The sequence below is a fragment of the Caloenas nicobarica genome, chromosome 13 (assembly GCF_036013445.1).
Source record: "Caloenas nicobarica isolate bCalNic1 chromosome 13, bCalNic1.hap1, whole genome shotgun sequence".
In the NCBI taxonomy this organism is placed as follows: domain Eukaryota; kingdom Metazoa; phylum Chordata; class Aves; order Columbiformes; family Columbidae; genus Caloenas; species Caloenas nicobarica.
The window spans coordinates 19535831-19559420 of record NC_088257.1 but is presented as its reverse complement, the minus strand read 5'-3'; the positions used below and the strand labels follow the sequence as shown (position 1 = coordinate 19559420).

Genomic DNA, 23590 nt, shown 5'->3' with positions numbered 1-23590 from the left:
GAGGTGTGGGCAGTCCCATTTATCAGAAATAGCATAATTCTTGTAGAGCATTTTGTTTGTTTGTTCTGCTGATACGCACAAACCAGGACTCCTTATGCACCTCTGACACTGCTTGGTTTTTTCGCACAGATTCATCTTTGAAAATAAACTGGTTACAGTCTAAAATGGATTGTCAGTTGGTTATGAATCTACAATCTGATTGCAGTAAATGGGAGTAGGGTTGTGATGGCAATGCAATAAATGTTCTTAAACGGCTTTGTGATGGATTGTTCCACGCTGTGGGAAGTGGATTGTATTAAATCTGTAAATCTGTGAGCCTGCATGCAGTGCCCTGCCTGCTTGGTGTGCGTTTTACAGAGGTCGCATATAACCCATTCATTTTGCAGTCTCTGTCAATTTTTTTTTGCCTTTTCTCAGTAAGGTAGTCCTCTTCTTCATTTTCATCACCTCTTTGTTAGATTTAAGAGGTAACTTTAAAATTAAGATACTGCTAATAATTGTAGTGGCTCTTCCTTTTATAAACTCACTGCTCGTGCTGGACTCAGCAGCTTTATCTCATCATAGTGCTTCCGTTCCAAAACAGAGGTGATGGTGCTTTAGAGAATTGCAGCAGTGAGAGTTTGGGAAAAGACATATGGACTTTCTCACTAATCTTAAATTAGCAGTAATTACAGTCATTGGATTGATTTTTGTCTCATTGGAGATGAAAAAGAAGTTGAATGAGATGATATACTTGCTCTTGTAAAATTAAGTACCTGAGTCTCTTGAGGAGAGTGAACTCCATCTTCTAGGTATGATTAAAGAAAACATTCTGGTTGTGAGTCTTGGAGTTTAAATTCAAGAAGATCTTTCTTCTCATGTGCAAGTGCAAGACAAGATTGCATGGGAAGCGTCTTGTTTGATAGTTAAAAATTAGCTTGGTTCTTAAGTTATCTAAAAATGTAAGGTGTTCTGTTTTGAGGATTTAGGTTTCTTTGTGACTTTTTTTTTTTAAGATATAATGTAAACTGGAAGGAATGGGGAGAAAAATTGTGTACTTGCAACCTGTGTCCTCCTGACTTACAGGTGTTGCCAGCCTTCAAAATGATGGTCCTGTACTGTGGAAAGGAGCAAAAATCCAACCTCGTGTTTTGAATTGTGGTGTTGTGAATTGCCCTACAGTATATTTTTTTTTTTGTCTTCATGAGCCTTTTGTATCTTGAAATTAGTCGAGCCCTTGAGAACAGGGATATTCAATCAGGAGGTAGTTAGACTTGAGCATATTAGGTGAAGAACCTGCCTGTATTTTGAAGATGCAGGGCGATGATGTATGGATGTTAAATGTGGGATACGTTCTCAAATGCCTTTTTTTTTCCCTCTAATTTTCCTAATAGGAATTGAAAGATGTAGGTCACCGTGATCAAATGGCAGCAGCCAGAGGAATCCTGCAGAAGAACGTTCCCATTCTGTACACGGCGTCGCAGGCCTGCCTGCAGCACCCCGATGTCGCCGCCTACAAAGCCAACAGGGACTTGATCTACAAGCAGCTTCAGCAGGCGGTCACCGGCATCTCCAATGCCGCTCAGGCGACGGCGTCGGATGATGCTGCCCAGCAGCAGGGCGGAGGGGGAGAGTTGGCCTATGCTCTGAACAACTTCGATGTGAGTTTTGGACTCTTACTTTTTTTATGTAAAAAAAACCAAACCAAAACAAAACACCAAACTCGAACTATTGTGTTTGTTTATTAGCAACAGCTTGCTTTTATTTATATTGCCTGGAAGATCACTTTCTACTGAAATACAGCAAGTCTTGGTTAAAGTAGGCTTTTATTTTTTAAAAGGCTATATTCCATCAATCCTAGTATGAAAAAAGAAAGTTATATATGTGGTTCTTGGTGATTGAAGGCTATCAAGTTAAACTAGCTCTGAAATGGTAGTTAGTCTACTGCTACATTAGATGTAAGCCCTTGGTTTATTTGAAATTGATTATTTCATAATATATTTATGTAATGTATTCTTGTAGGTGACAGAAATGACTTATTAAAAGTGAATAATATATTTGGAATTGCCCAAACTACCTACTGAGAGGAACACAAAGTGGGAAATTGAATATGATCTTTGGTTGGAAATGAAGTCATTCCCCACTGATGTTGTACTGATCTGTCATTCTCTATCTCGTGTTCAGGAAGGTACTGAGGGTAGCCATGCATTTTTACTGAGAACACTTTCCTTTTGAAGCCAGTATTCTGTGTCTACCGCTGATTCAGCCACTGAATTTTAAACACCTTGGCATTAACTTACCTCTAAAACTTTATTTAATATTGCAAAGACACCACTCAAAAGGTGTTTAATACTTTAATTTTTGCCAGGTATCGCTCACCTTCTCCTTTTTGCTCTTACCACTCTTGTTCCTCCCCTCCGTTACTTTCTCAGCCCTGTTTCCTTTCCCAGGATAAAGTACTATTGGAGTTCTCCCTGTGCCTGGTGTGCAGCCTTTCTGTGTGATCTCCTGAGTAACGAGACGATGGCATGGTTGTTTTGATCTTTGTGACTAAGATTTCAGTTTTAAGTCCGCTTTTCTTAAATTCCATCAGTTGAACGTTCAGCTCCGTAAGTCTTGGGGTGGCAGGTTTGAGCAGCGTGGGTGGGTCCCGTCACAGCACACGACGTTAAAGACTGACTTGGCTACGTGGAATTGAAGAAGCAATTCAGTTCAGGTTCATGGATTGGCTAATTAGCTCAAACCATTCAATATGCTTTCTGATACATGGCCATATTTTACTATATGAACTCTCTAATATATATGGCCAGAGACTTTTTTTGAGTGCTGCAGTTTGTGTGGAGCTTTGGAGCTTTTCGTTCCACGTTGTGAGGCTCTCTAATAGCGGCAGGGCTTGTTCAGCAGGCTGGCCTCAATGTGCTTTGTCATCTCATTCCTGCCAAAGGAGACTGACAAAACAAATGTATTCAGGTTCTTGGCAGATGTTATCCCTGCACTTAATTTCCTGCTAACGTTTGAGTGTTATTGCGCTCTTGTAAGAGAGACTTTACACACGCATGCCCCAAACGCTCCAGTGTTTTTACTGTGATGGTAAAATATTAAATGGCCACCAGAAGATAACAAGATAACTATTATCTCCTGTTTTGATGGTGCAGTTCTGGAGTTGTAGCATACTACCATTGTACAGGGTGTTTCAAAAAGATGGACCCAATTTCAAAGTAGTAGCAGGGCCTTTTAAAAAGATGGACCCAATTTAAAATCACTCTATCTCTGCAACCATGAACTGCCCATGAATTAAACTCTTACCACTTGAAAGGGCCGGGCAGAGTTTCAAATGATGACTACAGCTGCTTTGAAATTGGGTCCATCTTTTTGAAACACCCTGTGTTATCCACATGGCTAAAAATTTCAGGAAAAATGAGGAGCATGTTGGAGAACGCGTGCCATGTTCTCATCCTGCTGCAAAGGCTGTGTGCTTACTCTGTAAGGAGACGGAATGTGCTGGCTGGCGGGAGAAGCAGTGGTCGCGGTGTTGATGTTAAAGTTAGCTAGCACGCAAACATTCTGAAAACTTCCATTTCAAAAAACTTTAGGGCTTCTTTTATATGCAGCACCCTCCCCTCCCGCTCCGTAGTGGGAAGAAAACCTATAAAGACCCTAAACAAACCAGCAAACCTTGAAATGGCCAGTTTTTCTTTAAGTTGCAAACCTGTTTCAATAAACCTGTTGAAAACATTCACAAGGTGATAAATGCTACACTGCTGCTTCTGGTGAACCTCTCCGGGTGGCGTTATTGGCCTCTTGCAAAGCAGGTACATCAGTACCGCTGGTTCAGCTGCTGGTCTCTGTGGTGCTTGAACCGGAGCTGGGCAGCCGCTCATGCACCTTCCCACCCCAACAGGGAAGGGAGGAACTTGGATTGAGATAAACACAGTCTAATAAAGTAACAAAATACTAATACGCTACTAGTAAAATATATAAAATGTATAAAATACTCAAAGCAATTCCTCACGAGCTCCATTGACAACTGAGCAGCCAGTCCCAGCGAGCCGCGCCTGGTCCCAAAGCTGATCCCAGAGAGAGAAAAGAGAGGAAAAAGGCCGAACTAAACATCCCGACCAAAACTCAAACTAAGTCTAAATAATGAGTGTGCCAGCTATGGAAAAGATTGGGTTAATTTTCTTCATACAGTTAGAAACCTTTTTCAGCCAAACCAGCACGGTCTCTCAGTATGAGGTGTGCCTACTAACGCACTCAAGATAAACCTGTGGTACTTTCTGCCATGAAGAACTTGGTTTCTGTGCTGTTCGAAACATCCATGTTGATGTTTCACTTTGAGAATTTTTGAGAATCCTGCTGTACTTACCTGCATAATGGTGAGGAGACAGACTGGATAAAGTAGGAAACAGCACTATATATAGGGCTAATTTTGGACACTTTTTTTTTTGTTCATGATGGAATAATTATATCTGACAAGTTAACTAATGAAGGCATGCCCGGATTGACATGTAGTTAAGAAGAGTTCTGTACTTTGAACCTTATTTGTGCTGGCACACTTCATTTTTGCCATTCATGTAACGAGGCTTCCTGTGGCCAAATTTTGTTTAGCTGTCAAAGCAGTGCAAGGAATGACTACCAATGTAATCTACTGTGGAACCTTTTAGTAATTTTGTGAAACTACTCATGAAAATCATCCTCAGTGCCAAAATTACCTGGCGTTTGCCTTTTATGCCTGATCAGGGGTAGACATCAGTCGTCTCGATGACTTAACAGTAAGTTACTGCTTGGTCTGATTACTAATATCCAAAACTGTTATTTTCCTAGAAACAAATTATTGTGGATCCATCGACCTTCAGTGAAGAGCGTTTTAGGCCTTCCCTGGAAGAGCGCCTGGAGAGCATCATTAGCGGAGCAGCCCTGATGGCTGATTCATCCTGCACACGTGATGACCGACGGGAGCGGATAGTTGCCGAGTGTAATGCGGTGCGACAGGCCTTGCAGGATCTACTTTCAGAATACATGGGGAATGTGAGTATCTTCTATTTGTTTAGTTTGTGTGGTTTTTAACTCCATGTTATTATCTAAAATGTGGAATTGAAGCTATGTCTCAAAGCTGTTCCCGAACAGAATTTGAACGGTAACCAGCAGGCTGAAAGCTTTGTCAGGAGCCAGGATCAAATGTACTTAAATCATCAATGATACTTATCTTAAAATTGATCTCTAGTCTTCCAAGCAACTATTACCAACATAAAGTGTTAACCCTTCAGCACTGTTATTTTATGACTGTTAATATTGGTTTGTGTATAAATTAAATGAGTTTAGTCTGTTTTTCTGCTTTGCTTTATGTAAGCTAACTTGGCTTATGGAAAAAGGAATACTTCTTCTGTTTAAGCTTGGAAAGCTTAACTGTGTCCCCTTTTTAGCTAAAGGCATTCTAACTGTTCTATGTTTTTCAGAAGCAAGTTATTATTGCTACTCAGTTTGAGTAAGGGTCATGTATGAAGTTAAATATTTAGGAAGAAATTCCGAGAACAATTTTGTATAAATATTGGACTCTGAGCAATTTTTTTCCAGTGTTTAGGCATTTAATGTGCACACGGTATTTGAAGCCTGAGAGTGTTTCTGCGGTTGGAGTGAGTGTCATGTCATGCGGATGAGCGGCTGTGTTTGAAGGCGGCATGATATGATGCTGGACTTCTCCCCCCGCTGTTGCCTCTTTGTTCTTATCCTGGTGGGTTTTAATCTGAACCTTTTCTTAGACAACAGAATTTATTCAGGAACATCGCTGTGTTATGGACCTTACCTTCAAATCTTTCGACGAAAGCTACTTCAGCGTAGAGTAGAACTGGTCAAATGTGCAGATAAGGTTGGTATAATTTGGAGAGCAGCTGCAGTGTGTGGCAAAGTAAAGCAAGGATTTCTGTTTACCCAAGACAAGGACAAAGTAATTGAACAAAACTGAAAGCCAAGCCTTATATAGCCTGTGGGCTGAGCTAGGTACTTCATGTAGTCTGTCTTAATTGCTTGTGAAAGTAGCTTGCGTTCAGCATTGACATTCTATAGAACTGAACAGTGCAGCTGGGAAGCAAGCCGCTAAGTTGTGCCGTTTAAAATTCCTTTCAGAGCAGGGTGTTTTATTAGTATATGACGCATCTGTAATAATCCCTCCAACTAATGTGCTGCTGGATTGGATGAAGCCCTGTTGTCATGATTCAGAACGAAATATCCACCAAATGCTAATTAAAAATGTGGAAGAGGTAAATGCTCGATCTTGCACGTAAGAGCTGGTGGCATTTGTCTCATGGATAGTCGGTCAATACCTGTGTACAAGTGCAGAGCTGTGCCTGCCGTTTGCAGGAATGCCTGTCCTCCTCCTCCTCTGTGCTGTTGTCTCCGATATGCAAGTTCAAGTCATCACGCTGAGATGGAAAGAATGTATTCCCTCTGTTATCTCTTTTAACACATTGTGAAGTTAGTGGAGCATACTGAATTTTTTAAAGTCACTGCTATGTTATGATTGTAGACAGTGTAGTTGGGGAAATGAGATTAGAAATTCAGTGAAATGGAGTGGAAAAAGCAATTGATAAATTATGGTGAAAATGTGGGATGGTGTGTAAAAATCCATACTGAGGGTAGGGAAAAAAAACCCTCAATGATGAAGCTGAAAGATGAATAATAGTTGGGAATCTAAACAGTGAAAAAGCTTTGACACATCTACAGGAAGAGTAGGGGTGTGCTGACTTCCTGGAGTGGTAGAGGAAATGTCATATCATGTATATGTATGAAATACCCACGGCCACAGTCCCCAGCCATCTCCTGGTGTGCTTGTCTCCAGCCTCCCTTGGAAGAAGGAAATGAATTGGACATTAAATCTGTTAATTGCACAGCACTTGCAGTGCATCATAAATCCTATGTGAGTGCTAGAATAAGAGATATTTATTGGCCAAGTGTAAAGGAAAAAAAAAATCGGAGAAGACTGGACAAGGAATGCACTGGAAAGGCTGAAGCACAGGAATGTCTCGAGGCAGATTCCCTTTTAGTTTTAAATGCCTTCTGGTTTAGTGACTTCCTCTAGCTTTTGGGTTCTCTTTCAGATCTCTGGCAATAAAAAGGCTGTTTTCCTAGATAGTTTGTAACTCAAAGTTTTAGTGTTTTGAACCCATAGTTCAACTGTCTCTCTGGGCCTGTCCCCTAGGTCTGTGAGTCTGCAAGTGTTGCACGCTGTGTTACCGTGTGGCACAAGTTTCTATCTGAATAACAGTTTTCAGTAAAACCGAATTGTTGGATCTCTTGACCCCTGCTGCATCTGCTGGTGTGGTGGTGAAGCCTGTGACTGTGCCCATAAAAGAAGGGCAAGACTTACAAACTTCTGTAACAAACTACAGAACAAGCATCCCCTTTTCTTAGATTGGTGTGTGTTTTATTTCCTTTTCCATCTCGCACACCTGTCTTGCCATTTTCAAGAGTAGTCCAACTTGGTCAGACTGAATTTTGTACATCAAGGCCATCGTCCTGTCATGGCTGTGATCAGTAGTGGATCCTACAAGACAGAGGACAGTAACGAGGGATTTTTCTTACCCAAAGTATCCCCGAGTGCTCGCAGTCTGCAGCTTGGATGCCTTCAGAGCTAGCTTCACTGACTGCATTGAACATTGAATGACTCTGGATGGACTTCAGAATCATAGGATCATTCTGGTTAGAAGACTCCGATCATAACCCAACTCTAGCACTAAACCATGTCCCTACGAACCTTATCTATGCACCTTTTAAACCCCTCCAGGGATGGTGACTCCACCACTGCCCTGAGCAGCCTGTTCCAATGCCCGACAACCCTTTCTGTGAAGAGTTTTTCCCTAATATCCAATCTGAACCTTCTCTGGTGCAACTTGAGGCCATTTGCCCCAGTGAATCTGTGTTGTTTCTCTTTAAACCCCTGTAAACTTACAGCATCCATCATCTTCGTTAGCAAGGAGTTCTCCTGCTTAGGTGCTCTGTGAAGAACCACCTACTTTTGCTTTGAAGCAGAACAGCCTCCTGCCTGTTCTGTTGGATGTTTCTTCCATCTCATTTAGAAAAAGACCCTGAGTAGTTCCCTTGCTCATCCTTTTCTATGCCACCTGTGTTGTTTCAGAGCCATATCATGTAGGAGACTTTGGTCTTCCCTGGAATGGTGTCCTAGTTTTATCAGGTGCTTGCCATAGACAAGCTATTGAACACCTCCTCTGAGCTTTGGCTGCATCCTCGTTATCAATCAGCATGGTGGAACAGGATGGGCTTTGTTGAGTGAATTAGGGCTTGATGCCCATGCTTATCTGCGTTTCACAAAAGTTTGCATTGGCTGCTTCTAGCCTGGTCCTGTGAACTGGTGGCAGGTGGCGTTTGCTGTGGTGGGACCTGTCTCCTTGTTTAGATTCACTCAGAATCCAGCTCATGTGGCCCAAGAAGGCCCTGAGTGGGGAATCACAGCACACACAGCAGTGATGGGGAGATGAGTTTCAAAAGTGACCTCTGGTCTGAGCCAAAAAACTGGTGTAGACACATTCTGTGATCTCATGCTGTGCCTTGTCTGGATCTTCAGATTCCCTTGGAGATCTGGAGACCAGAACTGCGTCTGTGTTCAGGATTCGGACAGTGTCATGGTATCGTCTGGTTTTGTTCTTTACTCCTGTACTGACTGTTCCTAACACTTGATTTGCTCTCCGGTAGCTGCTGAGCACTGAGGTGGCATCTCGATGAAACGGCTGCCATCGAGATTTGGCTTCTGGGTCACAGTGGTAGGAGCCTGCTTCTCGGAATGTAAGTTAGATGGTCTCTCCCTTGTGCACCACTTGTTACCTATGTCCACTGAACTTTATCTGCCTTTTTATTACCCAGACTCTTGGTTTATAAGCCACATTCCTTAAAATGCCAGCTGTTCATCCCTTAATTGTAGCATCTGACTTTTTAGCTTTTTCTCCCTCCTCTTCCCCTTCGCTTAGGGAGAGCTGCTTTCCATTAGGGCTTTTTGCTCACTTTTGCCTTTTAAACTTGCATTGCAGATCCCTCCTGGATTGAAATAGCACACACTTATGTTTATATGCATTTGATTTTTATTACTTAGAGTAAGTTGGATTCTTATTGCTAGTGCTGAATGGCAGGGTAAGAATGGGAAGGCTAAAAAAAAGTCGTTATTGATTCTGGGTAGCATTGTAAAAGTGGAGTATTCAAAGGTCTTAGATCCAGAATCAGCTGCATGGAATGCAATAAATTGACCACATCTGTTGTAGCAAAGTTTGTAATATAACTAATTGGTGGCAAGATCCAGGTCTTTGTGTGACTGCTTGCAGTCAAGCATTCTTGGTGTGTATTTTATTAATTAAATGAAAAAAAATCAAAGCAGATTTGAGTGTAGTTGGACATAAATACCAGACTTAGGGGAAGAGGACAGAACAAAACATCTGCTTGAGTGACGTTCAAGATGAATAGTACACCAATGAAGAAGCTGGTAAGAAAGCTACGGTCCTGAGTATGGCAATATAACAAAATACAACCAAAAGAGTCTTTGTGTCTGACTACCTAGTCTTGTGTTGGTAGATGTTGACCCATTGCAGTTTGCTCCAAATAAAAAGTATGAAGCAGAATATTTTTTGACACTACTACCGATTTATCCCAGTGTTTCCTTTGCGCAGCAGCGGGTGTGACTCCTCTCCCCGTGCAGAGAGCAGGTACAGTTCTTGTCAAGGTCTCTGCTTTTCTGTACCGATCTGGTCAACTCTGCCTCAAATGTATATGTGCAGTTTTCTTTGCAGTTATGTTATCTAAACTACAAATGAATGCATAAAAAAAGAACAGTGAGCTGATAGAGCTGAAATATGTCTGCATTTCTGAGAAGCTGGTATGTAGAACAGAGAGATAAGAAAATGCATCTACAGGGACAAAAACCCACAACTTCAAATCGTGACAGGATATTTGCTCTGTGCTGGAACTCTCCATGGGTGTTATTAGTGCAGAACTTGGGCAGCTCGCCTTGATTTTTAGCTGCTGCGTTAAATATGGTAAATATAGGAGCTGGTGGTTTTTGAGGTTGAGGTTTTGCAGTTGGCGTTTGGCGGGTCAGAAAGTGCAGGCCATCCACTGAAACTTCACCAGAAGTTTCCATCTGCTCTCAGTTTGCCTATGCTGATCTTGCAGAGGACATCAGTTATCCAACTGACGTGTAAGGCTGGAAAGAAAAACTTCCTTAGGCTTTTGACAGTCCATTTTTATTGCTCGATGCAAGTGCCCTGAGGGACGGGGACAGTTCGGCGTCTTTCCGCGAGGGCTGTTTTAGCCATTCTGCAGCAGTGATCAGAGGTGGCCAGGTCTATTTAGTATGCACAGAGATGTGCAGAGAGCTCTCCTTTTAAGTCTGTTCTGTACCCTATAAATTTCTAATGCATACAGCTACCCTTTCATACACACACCAGTAACTCGGACATGTGCTGGCATCAGCTTGGTCAGAAATTCTAGTTTGGCTAGTGTGGAATGCGAACCCAGAGCCCCATTGTGTACAACATGCTCTTGTACAATAAAATCCCTTGTTACTACATTTGGAAATGATAGATCGTGTTACATAAAGTAGCTTGACAGGTCCGATTTCAATGGGAATTTTAATGCTTTCATATTAACATTCTGACTGTGTCCTTGACTGTCTGGATTGCATTAGAGGTGCTTGGCAGCAAATGGAGAAAAACCATTGGGGACTGGTTTCAGAGCAGGCGTTCCAGACACAGATTATCGCAGCAGATTTTTTTGTTCTTTTTTTTTTTTTTTTTTTTTCCAGTTTCCATTTTGTTGGGCCTTGAGTGGTTGACTACTATAGGTGGGTGTGTTTGGGGTGGGGGTCGTGTTTCTTTTCGTGTTAGATTTTGATCCCATTTACAGTTGTGCAGCACAGCTGGACGGTAAGTGAGGTGGCTGGAGCCCGGGTTGCCACACTGCGCTGCTGCTGGGAGCTCTCACCTGCTGCCCAGTGTGCTGCGGCTCGTGGGATGTCTGAAGTAGGTCTCAGCAGCTCTGGTTTTAGACTTGGTGGCCTCATAACTTGCTAAATGCTTCTTTTGTGCCCCATTTCTGTGTTTACTCTGCTTATGGAAATGCACTGCTCCAAACAAGTACTGTTTGCTCCATCTTAATTGCATTATTTTGCTTTTCTTCCCTAAGCTTCTTTGAGTGTCTCTGATGCTTGAGAATGAATGGGCAGGAAAGTGTCTAGCTTATCTGTTTAATATCTTTTGGGAGAAATAATTTTGTCTTCAGAGCTACCAGCAAAGGGTATTTCTACTCCTGACACACTTGTGATTTACAGAATGGAGATGGGTTTTCATTATGAATTTGCTTATTAATAGTGTTGATCCACAGCTTTGTATTACCATCAAGGATCCAAGCTTGGAAAGGAACGTGTGTGAATTTTCACGACTGTAAAAGTTATTTACACCAAGTATCTATATATTTGAAAGGGCTCTTTCATAGCCCTTTTAATGAAAGCAACTGTTTCTGTGGAAATAGATGTGAATTAAAATGGCAGACTGATCCATATTTATGATGAAGATGCTGATAAAAATTCTGCCTTGAGATAATCTACACTTTTTTAATATTGTTTCTGTCAGTTCAAGATGCTTGAATGCTGACGTGATGGACGTGGTTTGAAAGCCTGGATGGATGTTCCTGTCATGGACTTGGCTGCTCAGCAAAGAGCTGTGCTGTTGTGCTGGGCACTCATTTCCATAGACACTATCAGTTTGATAAAGATGCCGCTTTTAAAAACAAAACGTTTCTGAAGTCATACAGTTAAAGCTTAATGCTTACAGACTGACATAGAGTAAATAAGTCAGCGTACCTGGAGGGAAGCCTGATGATGAGAATTTCGCACTGCATCAGTCAGATGTTTTCGGGCCACAGAAACAAGTTGCTTCTCCAACATCATTCTGGTTTGGGACTGAGCATGGGGTGTGTTTGCAGAAGATTTTCTGGGAACTTTTATTTCTTAGGTAGAGATACAGGGGCCTATAGAAATAAACTGCAGCCAGCTCATGCAGAGCTTTATCAGCCTTGCGAGCTTTGGGTTTTCAGGCTCTTCAGAGCTCCCTGTCATCCCAGCGGCTACTCTGAGCTCATCCTGATGCAAATGTGGAGTTGCAGCTGTAGAGATCCCAAACAACTGCTGCGCTGAGGGGCTCAGCTGATGAGAGAGGGCAGCACATCTGGGCTCCAGGTGTTCGAGGCTCCCAGTTCATTGCTGCAAGCGCCACAAGTCCTGAATACTTTCCAGGCCCAAAGCAGCGTTTACGCCATGCATTGCTTAAAGAAGCATACGCCTGCCTTCGTGCCAACTTAAAGAAACCCACCGAAGCCCAACACTCGCACCTGAAGTCTTGTTCCAATACAAGCTTAACACTTGATCGTGATCTTAAATCATTGCTCGTCTCCATCTGCCACTTTCAGGCTTTGCTGCTTGTTGGGCATAAAAATGCCAGTAATAACTCTTAAAGTGACTGGATTTGGCGGTAGCTGGGGCTCAGTGTAAGCTGTCTTGTGCAGCAGTACTCAGCCTTGCGGTCTTGCCATGCTTTTCAGCATTTGTTTGTAGTCTCTTAATAGCTGTGAAAGAAGGAGGGTTGCTGCCCTCCCCTCCAATGCGTACTGCATTGATGTGTGCGGCAGAGTCGAAGTCTTATGCTGTCTCTAGACTGAGAATTGAGTCCTGTAGATATCTTGTGCAGCAGTGAAGGCTTCCACCCTACCTGGTCCCTCCTTTCCTACCCCACCCCTTTAGGTTGGTATTGATGAAACATCTATTTTTCCTTTCTTATTAGACATATGTCTATCTCCAATGTTAACACATATCTGATATCTAATACTGTGTTATAAATCCAGACCTTTCTTCATTTAATGTTGATCAAATAACATTTAAGATTGGTGGAAGACTTGAAATAATAATGTGTGCTCACTTTTTTGTGATGTGGCAGTTGGCATTTAGCAGCATTTTATTTCTGTTGAGCTGTAAACCTTTTTACATAAATATGCTATAATGCTATGCATGGATGCTGCTTTATAATTCTGTGTTTTGTGACTTAATTTGAATTCTACCGTTTAGTAGGAAAATATTTGAACTCTACCTACCTACATAAGATTAAATATAAAGTCACCCTACTGGAGCTCCTTTGGTGATACTGGAGTGCTCTCTCAAAGCCCAAATCAGGGAGTATAGATGGAACAGAGCGTGCAAGTTTGCTCAGTGACTACTGATCTGTGCATAAACAGTCTCTTAGCCTCCAGCAGGATCATGCTCTCAGTGTGCAGAAGTATTACACACACAACTGGGCTTTTGAATTTCTCTTGTCGGAGGAAAGGGAGGATGGAATTGCTACAGAGCTGGAATACCACCGTTCTTGCGTTACAACAAAATACGTGCATCTCAAGTCTTGGGCTTCCCCTTTCTTCTTTAGCCTTGATCTATCTAATAGAACTCTTGGGTTAAGCTCCTGTCTTTCTGCAAGATGAGATTCAGAAGATGATAAAGTGGGAGAATGAGGACGGTCACTGTGCACGCATGGCTTTCTTATTGCCTGGTACTGCTAATATCCTCTCCAATTTGCTGCTGATATGCAAAGCCTGTTATGCTTTATTATTTTATGGCTTTTAATATCTCTTTACCATTTTAATAGATCCCAATGCAAGCAGTAGAAGTCTGTCTTGACAGGAAGCCAGAGTTTCTGTGCTGGATGTGGCGTTCAACATCTAGACCGTGCTCTTTGCCTAGCCTGTTTTATCCCCTGTAAGAAAGCTGATGTTCTGCAATGCTCATCATGTGTCCTGGAGCTTTAGACCTACTTTGTCCCAGAAAGTCAACTGAATCAATATGGAATAATTAGTGTTTGTGGCTAATCCAAGTAGTGGCAGTCATCTTGAATGTAAATAGAGGCAGAAGAGTGACTTAATCCTTCTCGTGTCTGAGGAAAGGATGAGGGTGAAGCTGTATCTTGGAAGGCTTTTGAAATAGAGGAGAGAATTTTGGCTTCCTGTGGCCCGCACAGGAACGTGTTTGTTCAGCAGGTTGGACAGAAGTTGGAGACAAATGGGCAGAGGAGAAACAGAGCAGAGAACTTGTGTATGCCAGGGTTAAAAAACCTTCTGCTCAGAGATATTTGAGAATACTTCATGACTTTGGAGACTGTTCAGCAAAAATCATTTTTGAGTACATTGACACGCTAAAAGAGTGGTTTCTTTACAATAACAGCAACAAACCTATGGGCTCTCAAGCCAAAAACTTCCTTGCAAAGGTGTGCTAAAAGATGGGTTTTCCTCAGTGCTAATTAAATCAAGTTTTCCCTGGACATCAGGCCATAGGGCGAAAACCAGGGCATTTGCAAAATTACCAGTAGGCAGTGACAAGGCGGAGTCGTGTGGTTCTGAGCTTGCTTTCACAAGTCGCTGTGCTTTTCATAAATGGAGTGTATTTTTCTTTAATGTCTGTATGTTTCAGCTTGAATGCAAATGTTGCGTGATGTGCAGCCGTTCGTGGATTATTGACTCATACTGCCTATATGTTAACCTTGGACTGTCAGGAAAAAAGGGGTTTGCCATCCATTGGGTGCTCTACTGCTGCCATACGTGGCCAGGAAAAAAAAAATTGCTTCTCAGCTGAGAATCTCTTCTGTATGCCTGAGGTGCTGTCATCTGCAGTTTGCTGAATATGACAACTTGAATTGACATTATCAGTTACTTTATGAAACCTGCGGAAAGAACTTGGAAAATAAAGCCTGGTAGCTCTTTGGAAAAAAAAAAAAAAGGGCTCTGAAAACAAAAGTTTGGTTGTTTAAAAGCTGTTTAACTGTGTAGGTGCGGTGTGAGAGCTGAGTATGTCTGTGGAGCGAGGGAAACCGGAGGGGCAGGTCCGGTGGGTGCAAGTGAGTGTGTGTGGGTGCCCTGGGTGGGGGTTCTGCCCACCCAGCCCTTTCTGCTGCTCGCCTGCTCCAGGTTTTCCTTTTAGCTTGGCTGTCACCTGCTGCCTTCTAGGGAATATGCTTTGGTCTCGTAGTTAAAAGATGGACTCTTTAAAAACAAATTACTTTTCATTCCTTTTGTATTATTTTGATTTTTTTTTTTTTTTTGAAGTTAGGTTCCCACGTACAAGTAAGGCAGGCACTTTTTTTTCTTTTCAAAATAATGCCATTAAGATTTGTCTGTGCAGCATGAGGCTGCACACAGGGGCAGTTTGGGGAGTCAGGGTGTTTATTAACTTAAGCTATTCAAGACTTCAAATAATTCTGATACTGCTAGGTTTTTTTTATGTTGTCTTGAAGTATGAATGTAGTTGCATAATTTCTCTCAAAATTAAAAGAAAAACACACAGAAATATGAAGGAATGCTGGAGATCCTGAAGTATCTTCCTATAACTTGGAGACATCCCTCGTTACGTGCTTGAGACTTGCCTGGATTTTGAAGTTTGTTTTCTTTCCCGATACCAACTTGTGACCATTTGCATTGACAGGTTTCGGGTTCATTCCAGGTGTTAATTAGCAACATGGGTATACGATGCTTTTAAACCCCCTGTTTTGCAAGTAGGAAGTTGCCCCTGGGAGCCGTTTGGAGCACACCCCATGTGTCCTGTATCCAGCGCTGGAAGGTCTCCATGGGTGTTCCTCCTTTCCAAGCCTCCCAGCAGTTGAATTACAGCTGTGAATGCCAGTGGTGGCCCTAGTCGGGTACCGCCATTTATGTGCTATCCCCATATTTTTAACCTAATACTGTGCATTGCTTTTAAGTATGCAGTTAATTTTATTCAAAACATCTTCACTAAACCCCAGCAATTCATTCTACTAGTGTAGAGGTTGAGCAACTGGCTACATCGTCTTGCCCAAGTGCCTCAGTGTTTTCAATTGAGTTTCCTGGTTTTGAAGGGTTCATGTGTGTATCTTCCCTACCTCCCCACTCAGCTTCTTGGGGTGTGTAGGGAAAAATCTGTAATGTGGAGTTTGCTTCTTGTCCCTGCCATGCCTTTGAACCTGTCCTTGGAGGACTGTCTGTGTTGAGTCATTTCAGGGGAAGAAGGTGACATGGGAGCTCTGATGTCAAGTACAAAATAAGCTGCAACTATATCATTTGATACTGTTCCCCTTAAATGCCAAATTGTGAATTTCCTTGGAGGCAGAATGAGTTTTTTGGGCATCTCTCCAGGAGTCAAAGAATCCCAATTCTAGAGGTCACTGGACTGAAAAAAGCCAAGAAAACGAGAAGTTAATGCAGAAATAACTGAAATGTTTAAAAAAGAGAAAAGTCGAAAGACCTTTTGTCTTGCACCCAGGAGCTAATGGCCTACAAGATGGTCACATTTTTTTCCTGCGGGATCTTTTAATTGAGGAAGGCGGGATCTTCACAAAATGCCAAGTTGATGTTGTGTTGTAAGAGCTGGTTTGGAGCAGGATCGCAGCCCGGGCTGGTCCGGTGCCTCCTGCTCAGCTCCCACCTGGGTCCCATGCAGCTTTTCGTGCCCCACGAGGCTGCTGCTGTGTCTGCAGATGCTGTGGGACTCCACTGTGCGACTAAAATGAATGAGAAGATCCTATGAGGAATATGTGTGTAGAGAAAAAGGTAGTAATTAAGCAGCAAATATTAATGTCTTGATGCTCTTTTGTAGTGCTGTGGAAACATTTCCCCCCTGCCCCCCCAAAAAAAAAGAAGGGTCGTGGGTACTCTGAGCTGGAGTTCAGGAAATGTTTTTGAAAGAACAGGGAGCTCGTATCCCCTGGGAGTATTTCTGGTGTCATTTCCAGTAGGTGGATTAATTCCTTTTATGCATGTTGTAAACTTGCTTTTTGACTTCGGTTCTATTGCCTGTTTCTGGAGCAGTGCCCGTGTGAAGGGAGGGGATGTGGAACTCTCAGTACTGGGCTGCAGTGAAGTGTAGATTCGGTTAAAGCTTATTTCTTGGTGTAAAACTAAATTTAACCAGCTGGGTTTTTCAGATCACTGTCAGCTTAAGTACATTCAATTTCCCTGTTTTTTCTGTGCCAGATTGTACAGTTCTGTACATTAATTCTGTTTGTTTTGAATAGCTGCTGCTTTATAATCTATCTAATGCTAATTTAAGTCATCTATCTAATGATTTCTGTACAAGTAGAGGCTGATACAATAAAAATGTGAATACTTCTGCATCTCATAGCTCTCTGCTTTGCTCTATTTGCTTTTTCCGAATGCTGGCCCTGGGTGCTGCCACCTTCCCGGCCCACCTGGGACACGCTGCCTGTTCCTAAATAAAGGTTTATTTCCTTTGACATTTGTTTTCTTTTGAAGAGGGGCAGCCACTTTGTATGTGTCAGGTTTGTGCTGGAATTTTAAATACTTTAATGCATTCTCATTATCTGCAAGGGTGGCTGGCTAATTAGTTGGCTCAGTAAATAATGGCTTGATAGTGCCTCTGTAAAGGATGACGTTATGCATGTCGCGGTTTGGTGCCTTTTTATTTCTGCCCAGTTCCTCGGTGAGTCACTTGCTTTAGATGAATGGAGGTGATGGGAAGAAGGTTGCTGGTGTTATTTAAGCAGGACCAGTGGGGTCAGCCTCGGGGGCAGCCGGGCCGGCTTGTTTCCAGCTATTTTGCCTTCTGAGGAGGCAAGTGAAGGTACCGAGGTGCCATGTGGGAGAGAGAGGAGCCAGATCTGCTTTTTGGTGCTGGTGAGGCTGCAGTTGCTCAGGAGCTGTGCCCTCCATACTCAGCTTTTCATGCTATTTCCACTTTTTAATGCCTTTTGCTTCCTGTTGAAGGCAACTTTGTATCTAGTTATTCTGTTGCTATATTGCAGGTTAAGGCTGCTGAATCCCTTCCTACAGGAAATACTTAAAAATCTGTCACAAACTAAAGCTATTTATATTTCTAATAATGAATAGAGGATACATTAATTCTAGCTTTGAAGGTCTTATGACTGTATGGGTAGGATTGTTTTTATTATCTGTTTCTCTGAGCTGTCTTGCCAGGAGTTAGGTGGCTTTATTCCCAGATTTATCATGCATTCTCTTCCTCTTGGAAAGGGCATATGCTGCCTCGGCTCACTCTTTTTCATTTGAGTTTTGCAGGGGTCCGTGTTGCTCCAATTTTAGTTGTTCTATTTCTAAAGCCTTACACGTGCATGTAAAATATGATAAAAACTAAAATACTTCAAGACTCTCACAATTACTGCGGGTGTAAACTTGAGCCTGCTTTTCATGTTTCTGCATATAGCTCTTAGTTAATGTAATTTGCAAAGGAAAAACTTGAGATTCTCTTTAGATAAGGTTACTAATTAACATGAAAATGACAAATCAAGCCTATAAGGGTAGTGGATTACTCACCAGCCCCAGCTCCTGCAGAAGCCTTTTGTCCCTCTGATTTGGTGTTTTGGGACATTCGTCCATCTATCCTGCTGTTCCCATCTCCCCAGCTGTACCGGGAGTGAGAAGAATTGACTTGTAGCCAAGCTTAACTAGTCCTCATTCGGCAGAACCGCTTGTGAGGAAACAGCTGCAAGTATTGACACAATATTGTGCAGCCTGGGTCAGGCCTCACCTGCCTGCGCAGCAGTTGGGGCCATCAGACATCGTTTTCACCTGCCTGCTGCCTGAAGAAACACTGTTGGTTTAAAATAGAGCTTTTATCAGTGTTTCTGATACATCTTTAGGGGCTGTGTAGAGCCCACGTACCCGCCTGCTCACAGTGGGGAGGGGAGAGAAGAGGAATAGGGGTTTGCAGAGTCCTGAAGGAGCAGCTGCCAGAGCCACTGCTCAATAACCTCTTTACATCTGGGCTGTGCAAAATAGAGCTTGGATGCGCTTCTGCCTCCCACCTGTTGACTGGGCATGAACTGCTGTCCCACGAGGGCTCTGGGGAGGGGACCCGGCAAACGGAGCCCAGGTTAGAGCCTTTAGACCTGGCTCAAGTAGAAAACGTGATCCAGGTAACAAGAAACGTAAACCTCTTATTTTGCAAAATATTTCGGATACATTTGCTTTATTAATGCTGGGTCCAGGTCTGGCTTGTAGAACCCTAACTTTGCCCCAGCATCATGATTTCATAGAAATTAGGAAAACCCAGTTCAATGAAATTCAGTTTTAGCATATGATGTATTGCTGCCAATTCCAGTTTTCTTTTGAGCTTTTAAGGAAAAGGTGCATGGTTGTAGGATGATTTTCTTGGTACCCTGGCACTTTTCTACCGTTACTTACCTGTATGAATAGAATAGTTATGGTTGGACTTGATGATCCCAAGGGTCTCTTCCATCGGAAACTATTCTAAATGATTCTATATTTTTGCCTTGGTGGTGGAAATGTGTTGCAGAGGTCTAGAACCTGTGTGCTTTATATTATCAAACGTATGCTGTTAACTTCTTTAGATATAAGTCTTAGGAGGACACCAGTTGCTCTGTTACCCAGTAGGGGTACAAAATGAGTACAAAATGTTTGAAAATCTGTTGTTTTCTAGACCAGCCATATCTCTTCATCCCTTCCTCCTCCTCCCTCACATCTCAGGTGGAAATAATAGTTAAAAAAATTACTTTGTGCTGTTGCAATGCCTCTCTTTCCCCTCAAGAAAGAATGCATTGATAGAACTAGACAGTAATTTTAAAGGCTTGATTTCACCATTACTGAAAAGAGGACTCGCTCAGCTACTGTTGCCTGTGAAGGTATTTGAATGAAATTGTGGTTTCCTGCCCCAGCACAAGGGGCTTGTGGATGTAAGTTTGTGTATAAAAGTTAGTAACCGGATTCCTGCATGGGCTGGGGATGGAATTATCACTTTATGTGGTTGAGATTTGATTGTCCTTAGGATGTGAACTACGTACAAACCAGCACCGTCCCCAGCGTTTGCCGCTGCTCCCAGCGCTGCCCTGGGCTGGGAGTCCTGGAGCCAGCCCCAGGGGTTCCCAGCGGGTTTTAGCCCCGAGCAGGCCTGAGGACTCTGGGTTGCTGCCATTCAAGTTAAAAGATGTGATGACATTTGGAAGAAGACTAACTTGCGTATTCTCCTGATGGTCCTTTTTTGTTGGGAGCAGACTCTGCAAGAGTGAAGTTGCAAATTATAGCTCTTGTATAAGGAAGTAAGGCTTTCGGAGGGGTGTTTTTATATTGGTGACAATACTGGAAATATGTTGCTAATTTGAAATATCTGTTTCAAAGGCAGTGGAATGCTTTTGATAACATGCTGGTAAAATAGGCCTTTCCTGATTATAACTGCATTACATAAAGAAAGAAATAACCAAAGCACTTGTCAAAATAGAAATCAGGCTGTGTAATGGCCTTGCTGGAAGCTGTTGGAATAATGGGAAAGAAGTCCTTTTCTGCTCAGAATGATGTGGAGTTTGTTTTATTTTCCTGGCTCAGATCACTGAAACTTGTTCTTTATCATATTTTGCACCTTGTGTTTGTGAACAATCTGCATCAAGTATGTGGACTTGACATTTAGTCCTAATTCTTTCAGTAGTTTCCAACATTGTCTTGCATAAGCAAACGCAGGAGACAGTATGTAGTAATTATTCAAACAAAAACCAACCCAGGATTAAAGTTAGTAACGTTTTCAGCATAGTTTACCCATTTAAATCAATTTATGGCAACTGAGCAATACTTAGAGTACTTTGGGTATTTCCTGGTCATTTAAACCTCCAAGTGCAGGACAGATGACCTGCAGCTGGGAATGGGTCAAAAGCCCAGAAAAGGCGGTTGTAAAGTAATCACACAATTTTAACAGATATAGGTTTAGGGTAAGATGATATGGTCAGAGCCAATGTACTTTTATATAGATAAAGATAACATTAAGTTATTGGTTAACATAGTAACAGAGGAGTCTTCGTACTAAGGTAATACCTATATCCTTGAAACTGTCTCTGTGCAAAGATTCCCATCTGCAGAGGCCCAAACCCTTCTTGAAACTGAATTTTTCTGCCTTCTATAGCTAAACTTTCCCATTAGTATTTTATCTTTTTTTTTTTAAGATTGAATTTTGATTTTTAAATATTGTTTTCACTTAGCGCCCTAGGATCACTAGTTGCCTATACTTCATATTATTCCAGGTGGATTTACTGTGTCATGTCTCACCTACATTATTTTTTTTACTCATTGCATACATGTGCATAATTAATGTTTTAGAGGAATGGGGCGGTTGGGTTGGTTTGTTATTTATGAAACCTCATCTTTTTGGAGTGGCTTCCTGGTATTTTCCTGGTTCCCAGTGGGTATCTGGTCAGTGAGCACAGACTAAATTCTCTTCTGGCAGTGCAGGTTGGAGCTGGAGGAGCTGCAGAGAACAGAATGTGCTGCAGCGTAGCCAGGTTGTCATAAACAACCCAAACTGTTTTTTAAAGCTGTTGATGGCTTACTAATTTGCCCGATGAAGATTACTACTTTTTAATAAATGGACAGCAAAAACAGGTGTCAGAAAGTTGGTATTTTGATGATGCAGCTTTACTGTGGTATATTCAAGTGATGGAGTGCCCACGGAGAAGAGGAAAGCAGTCTGCAGTCTGGTAGCATCAGCTCATTTGAATGTAGTATAAAGCTTCTTCATGTGTCTCTGGACACTCTCATTGGCGTGCTTCGTCAAGTTAATTGTTGTCCACAGACAGTTGTAGATGTGAAGGGATAATATCCCTGAAATTTATCTGCGTGGTATGCTGGAGCTGTTCTCTGCTCTGTCAGTGCTTTCATTTGCCCGCCGTGGTTTACGGCGTTGCTGTCAGGCACAGGGAGACCCTGCAATTCTCTAGAGATGCATTAGCGGAGGGCGCAGAGCTTTAACTTTTGCATTCTGGGGCTCCACATAATGTTGCTGCTTCTGTGCAAGTGCTTTTTGCAGGTTACGTCGCTGTGTGGCCGGTGGCGGTTGCTGTCCTGGGCCCTGCTGGGAGGGCCCATCTCTGCAGCACGGCAGCAAGGGCTTCCAGCTCATTCCACAAATGCTTCTCAGATCTGGAATGAAGTGGTTGTTTTCTCCAAGTTTCACATTTGTCAACAAATACCTGCATCGCTGACAAATCTACAACTTGGAGTGGCAGAAGCTTTGCAACTTGTTCAGCAGTTCCCACCGCGGAAGGCATATTAAAGTTGCACACGTGTCTATAAATATCTGAAATGCCCTAGTCCTGATTTCGTTGTTACATTATGTTACGCTGTGGACTATCTGGGTGTTTAATTATTTTAACTATGGGCAGCAGCAGGTGTCCCTCATCCAAAGGACTGACATGTTTTAGCTGCTCTAGAGACTTGCTCTCCATTCACAGGCACAGAGCAATACCTGGCAAAAGCTCATTACCTGTGGGACATTGAGCATTTTACTTTGTAGTTTCAGTAAAGGATGCACAAACATCTGAAAGTTCACTGTCACTATAGAGTAACTTGTCAAAGGTGTCTGTTTGTGTTTTGCTTGAGACTGTAGTGTCATGTTAGAGATGTAGCACCTGCCAAAGCTCACTGTATCTTTTTTCTGTAGTCCAACCTGATCAAATGTCTAACTTTAGCCTTTTTTGAAGTTTCTGGTGTCTTAGGACTGGATGCTAATTGCAGGCAAAAGGCATCTGTCATGCAGTCAGAGTGCTCTCATTTCCAAGTTCCACAGCTGCCATGGTGCTAATAGATGTCCCAGAGCTAAACTGGCCGTCCATGGAGAAGAATATAAACTAGAGATGGCTTTCTCCTCCTGCCTGCCCTGTGGCTGTTCAATTCTTGAAGGCCTGAACCCTGAAGATACAGATTTGATATCTGCAGAGCTTCCAGCTGTCATTAGTTGTTACCAACCTTGGTCCTGCAGTGACCTGCTGCTCCCCCAGGTGCCGAGCTGTGTGTCTGTCCTACCTGGAAGCAGCGACACAGCTGTTTCCATCTTCAGGGCTATCTGGAAAGATTGAGGAGGAATTCCTTAACCTTTAAATTATTCAACCAGAATTTCAAGCATGGAGTTAATCCCGAGTCTCTGCAGACCTTGGTACGACAGCTGTTGCTGTTCGCTTGGGGATGGGATGCTTCAGGGCTAGACTCAATCAATAAGCGGTTCTGTGTCTTTACTGAAGCATGTTGTCTTATCTTGAGGACAATGGAGATGATGCTTTAATATCTTTTGCTCTTTAAATGCGAGGTGTAGGGCTAGCTGGGGCCTGCAGCATGGCCTGCTGCCTGGCTTGCCCAGCTGCCGAGTTCGTTCCTGGCTCATGCTCGGTGCTTACTGAGAGCGTTCACTGGGCAGCTCCCTTCTGGGTCAGGCGACTTGGCCTGGGTACCTAAAATTGGACTTCATTGGTAACAAAGCTCCCCAAAGTTTCCGTGGCGCAGGGAATGGATATGTATTTCTCCCTCGTGAGCTGTTGTGTGGTGCCTTTAGAGACAGCAGCTCACTCGCGTCTGTGTCCCTGTCCCCTTTCCTGTGTTCTCACTGCTAACAGATTGTGTCATTATTGGCTTTGCTAAGAGCTCTATTAATTTTACAGGGTATTTTTTCTGCTCTGAAAGATTAAAAACTTTAAGGTGGTATCAGGGTTGAAGCAATCTATTTGAGGGCAGAAATGGATAGTCCCAGCTAACAGCACATGGCTTTGGAGGCAGAGGTGGTGGGTACGTGATGGATTATTTAGGA

General features: G+C 42.7%; 1 protein-coding gene across 1 annotated transcript in view; it reads left to right on the top strand.

Annotated features, from left to right (window-relative positions):
- Positions 1-23590, top strand: part of CTNNA1 (catenin alpha 1) — a 113195-nt gene that overhangs the window by 25738 nt on the left and 63867 nt on the right. The window contains exons 6-7 of the mRNA XM_065643834.1: positions 1374-1640; positions 4804-5007. Of these exons, the coding sequence (XP_065499906.1) occupies positions 1374-1640; positions 4804-5007 (471 nt within the window). The remainder of the gene's footprint in view (positions 1-1373; positions 1641-4803; positions 5008-23590) is intronic.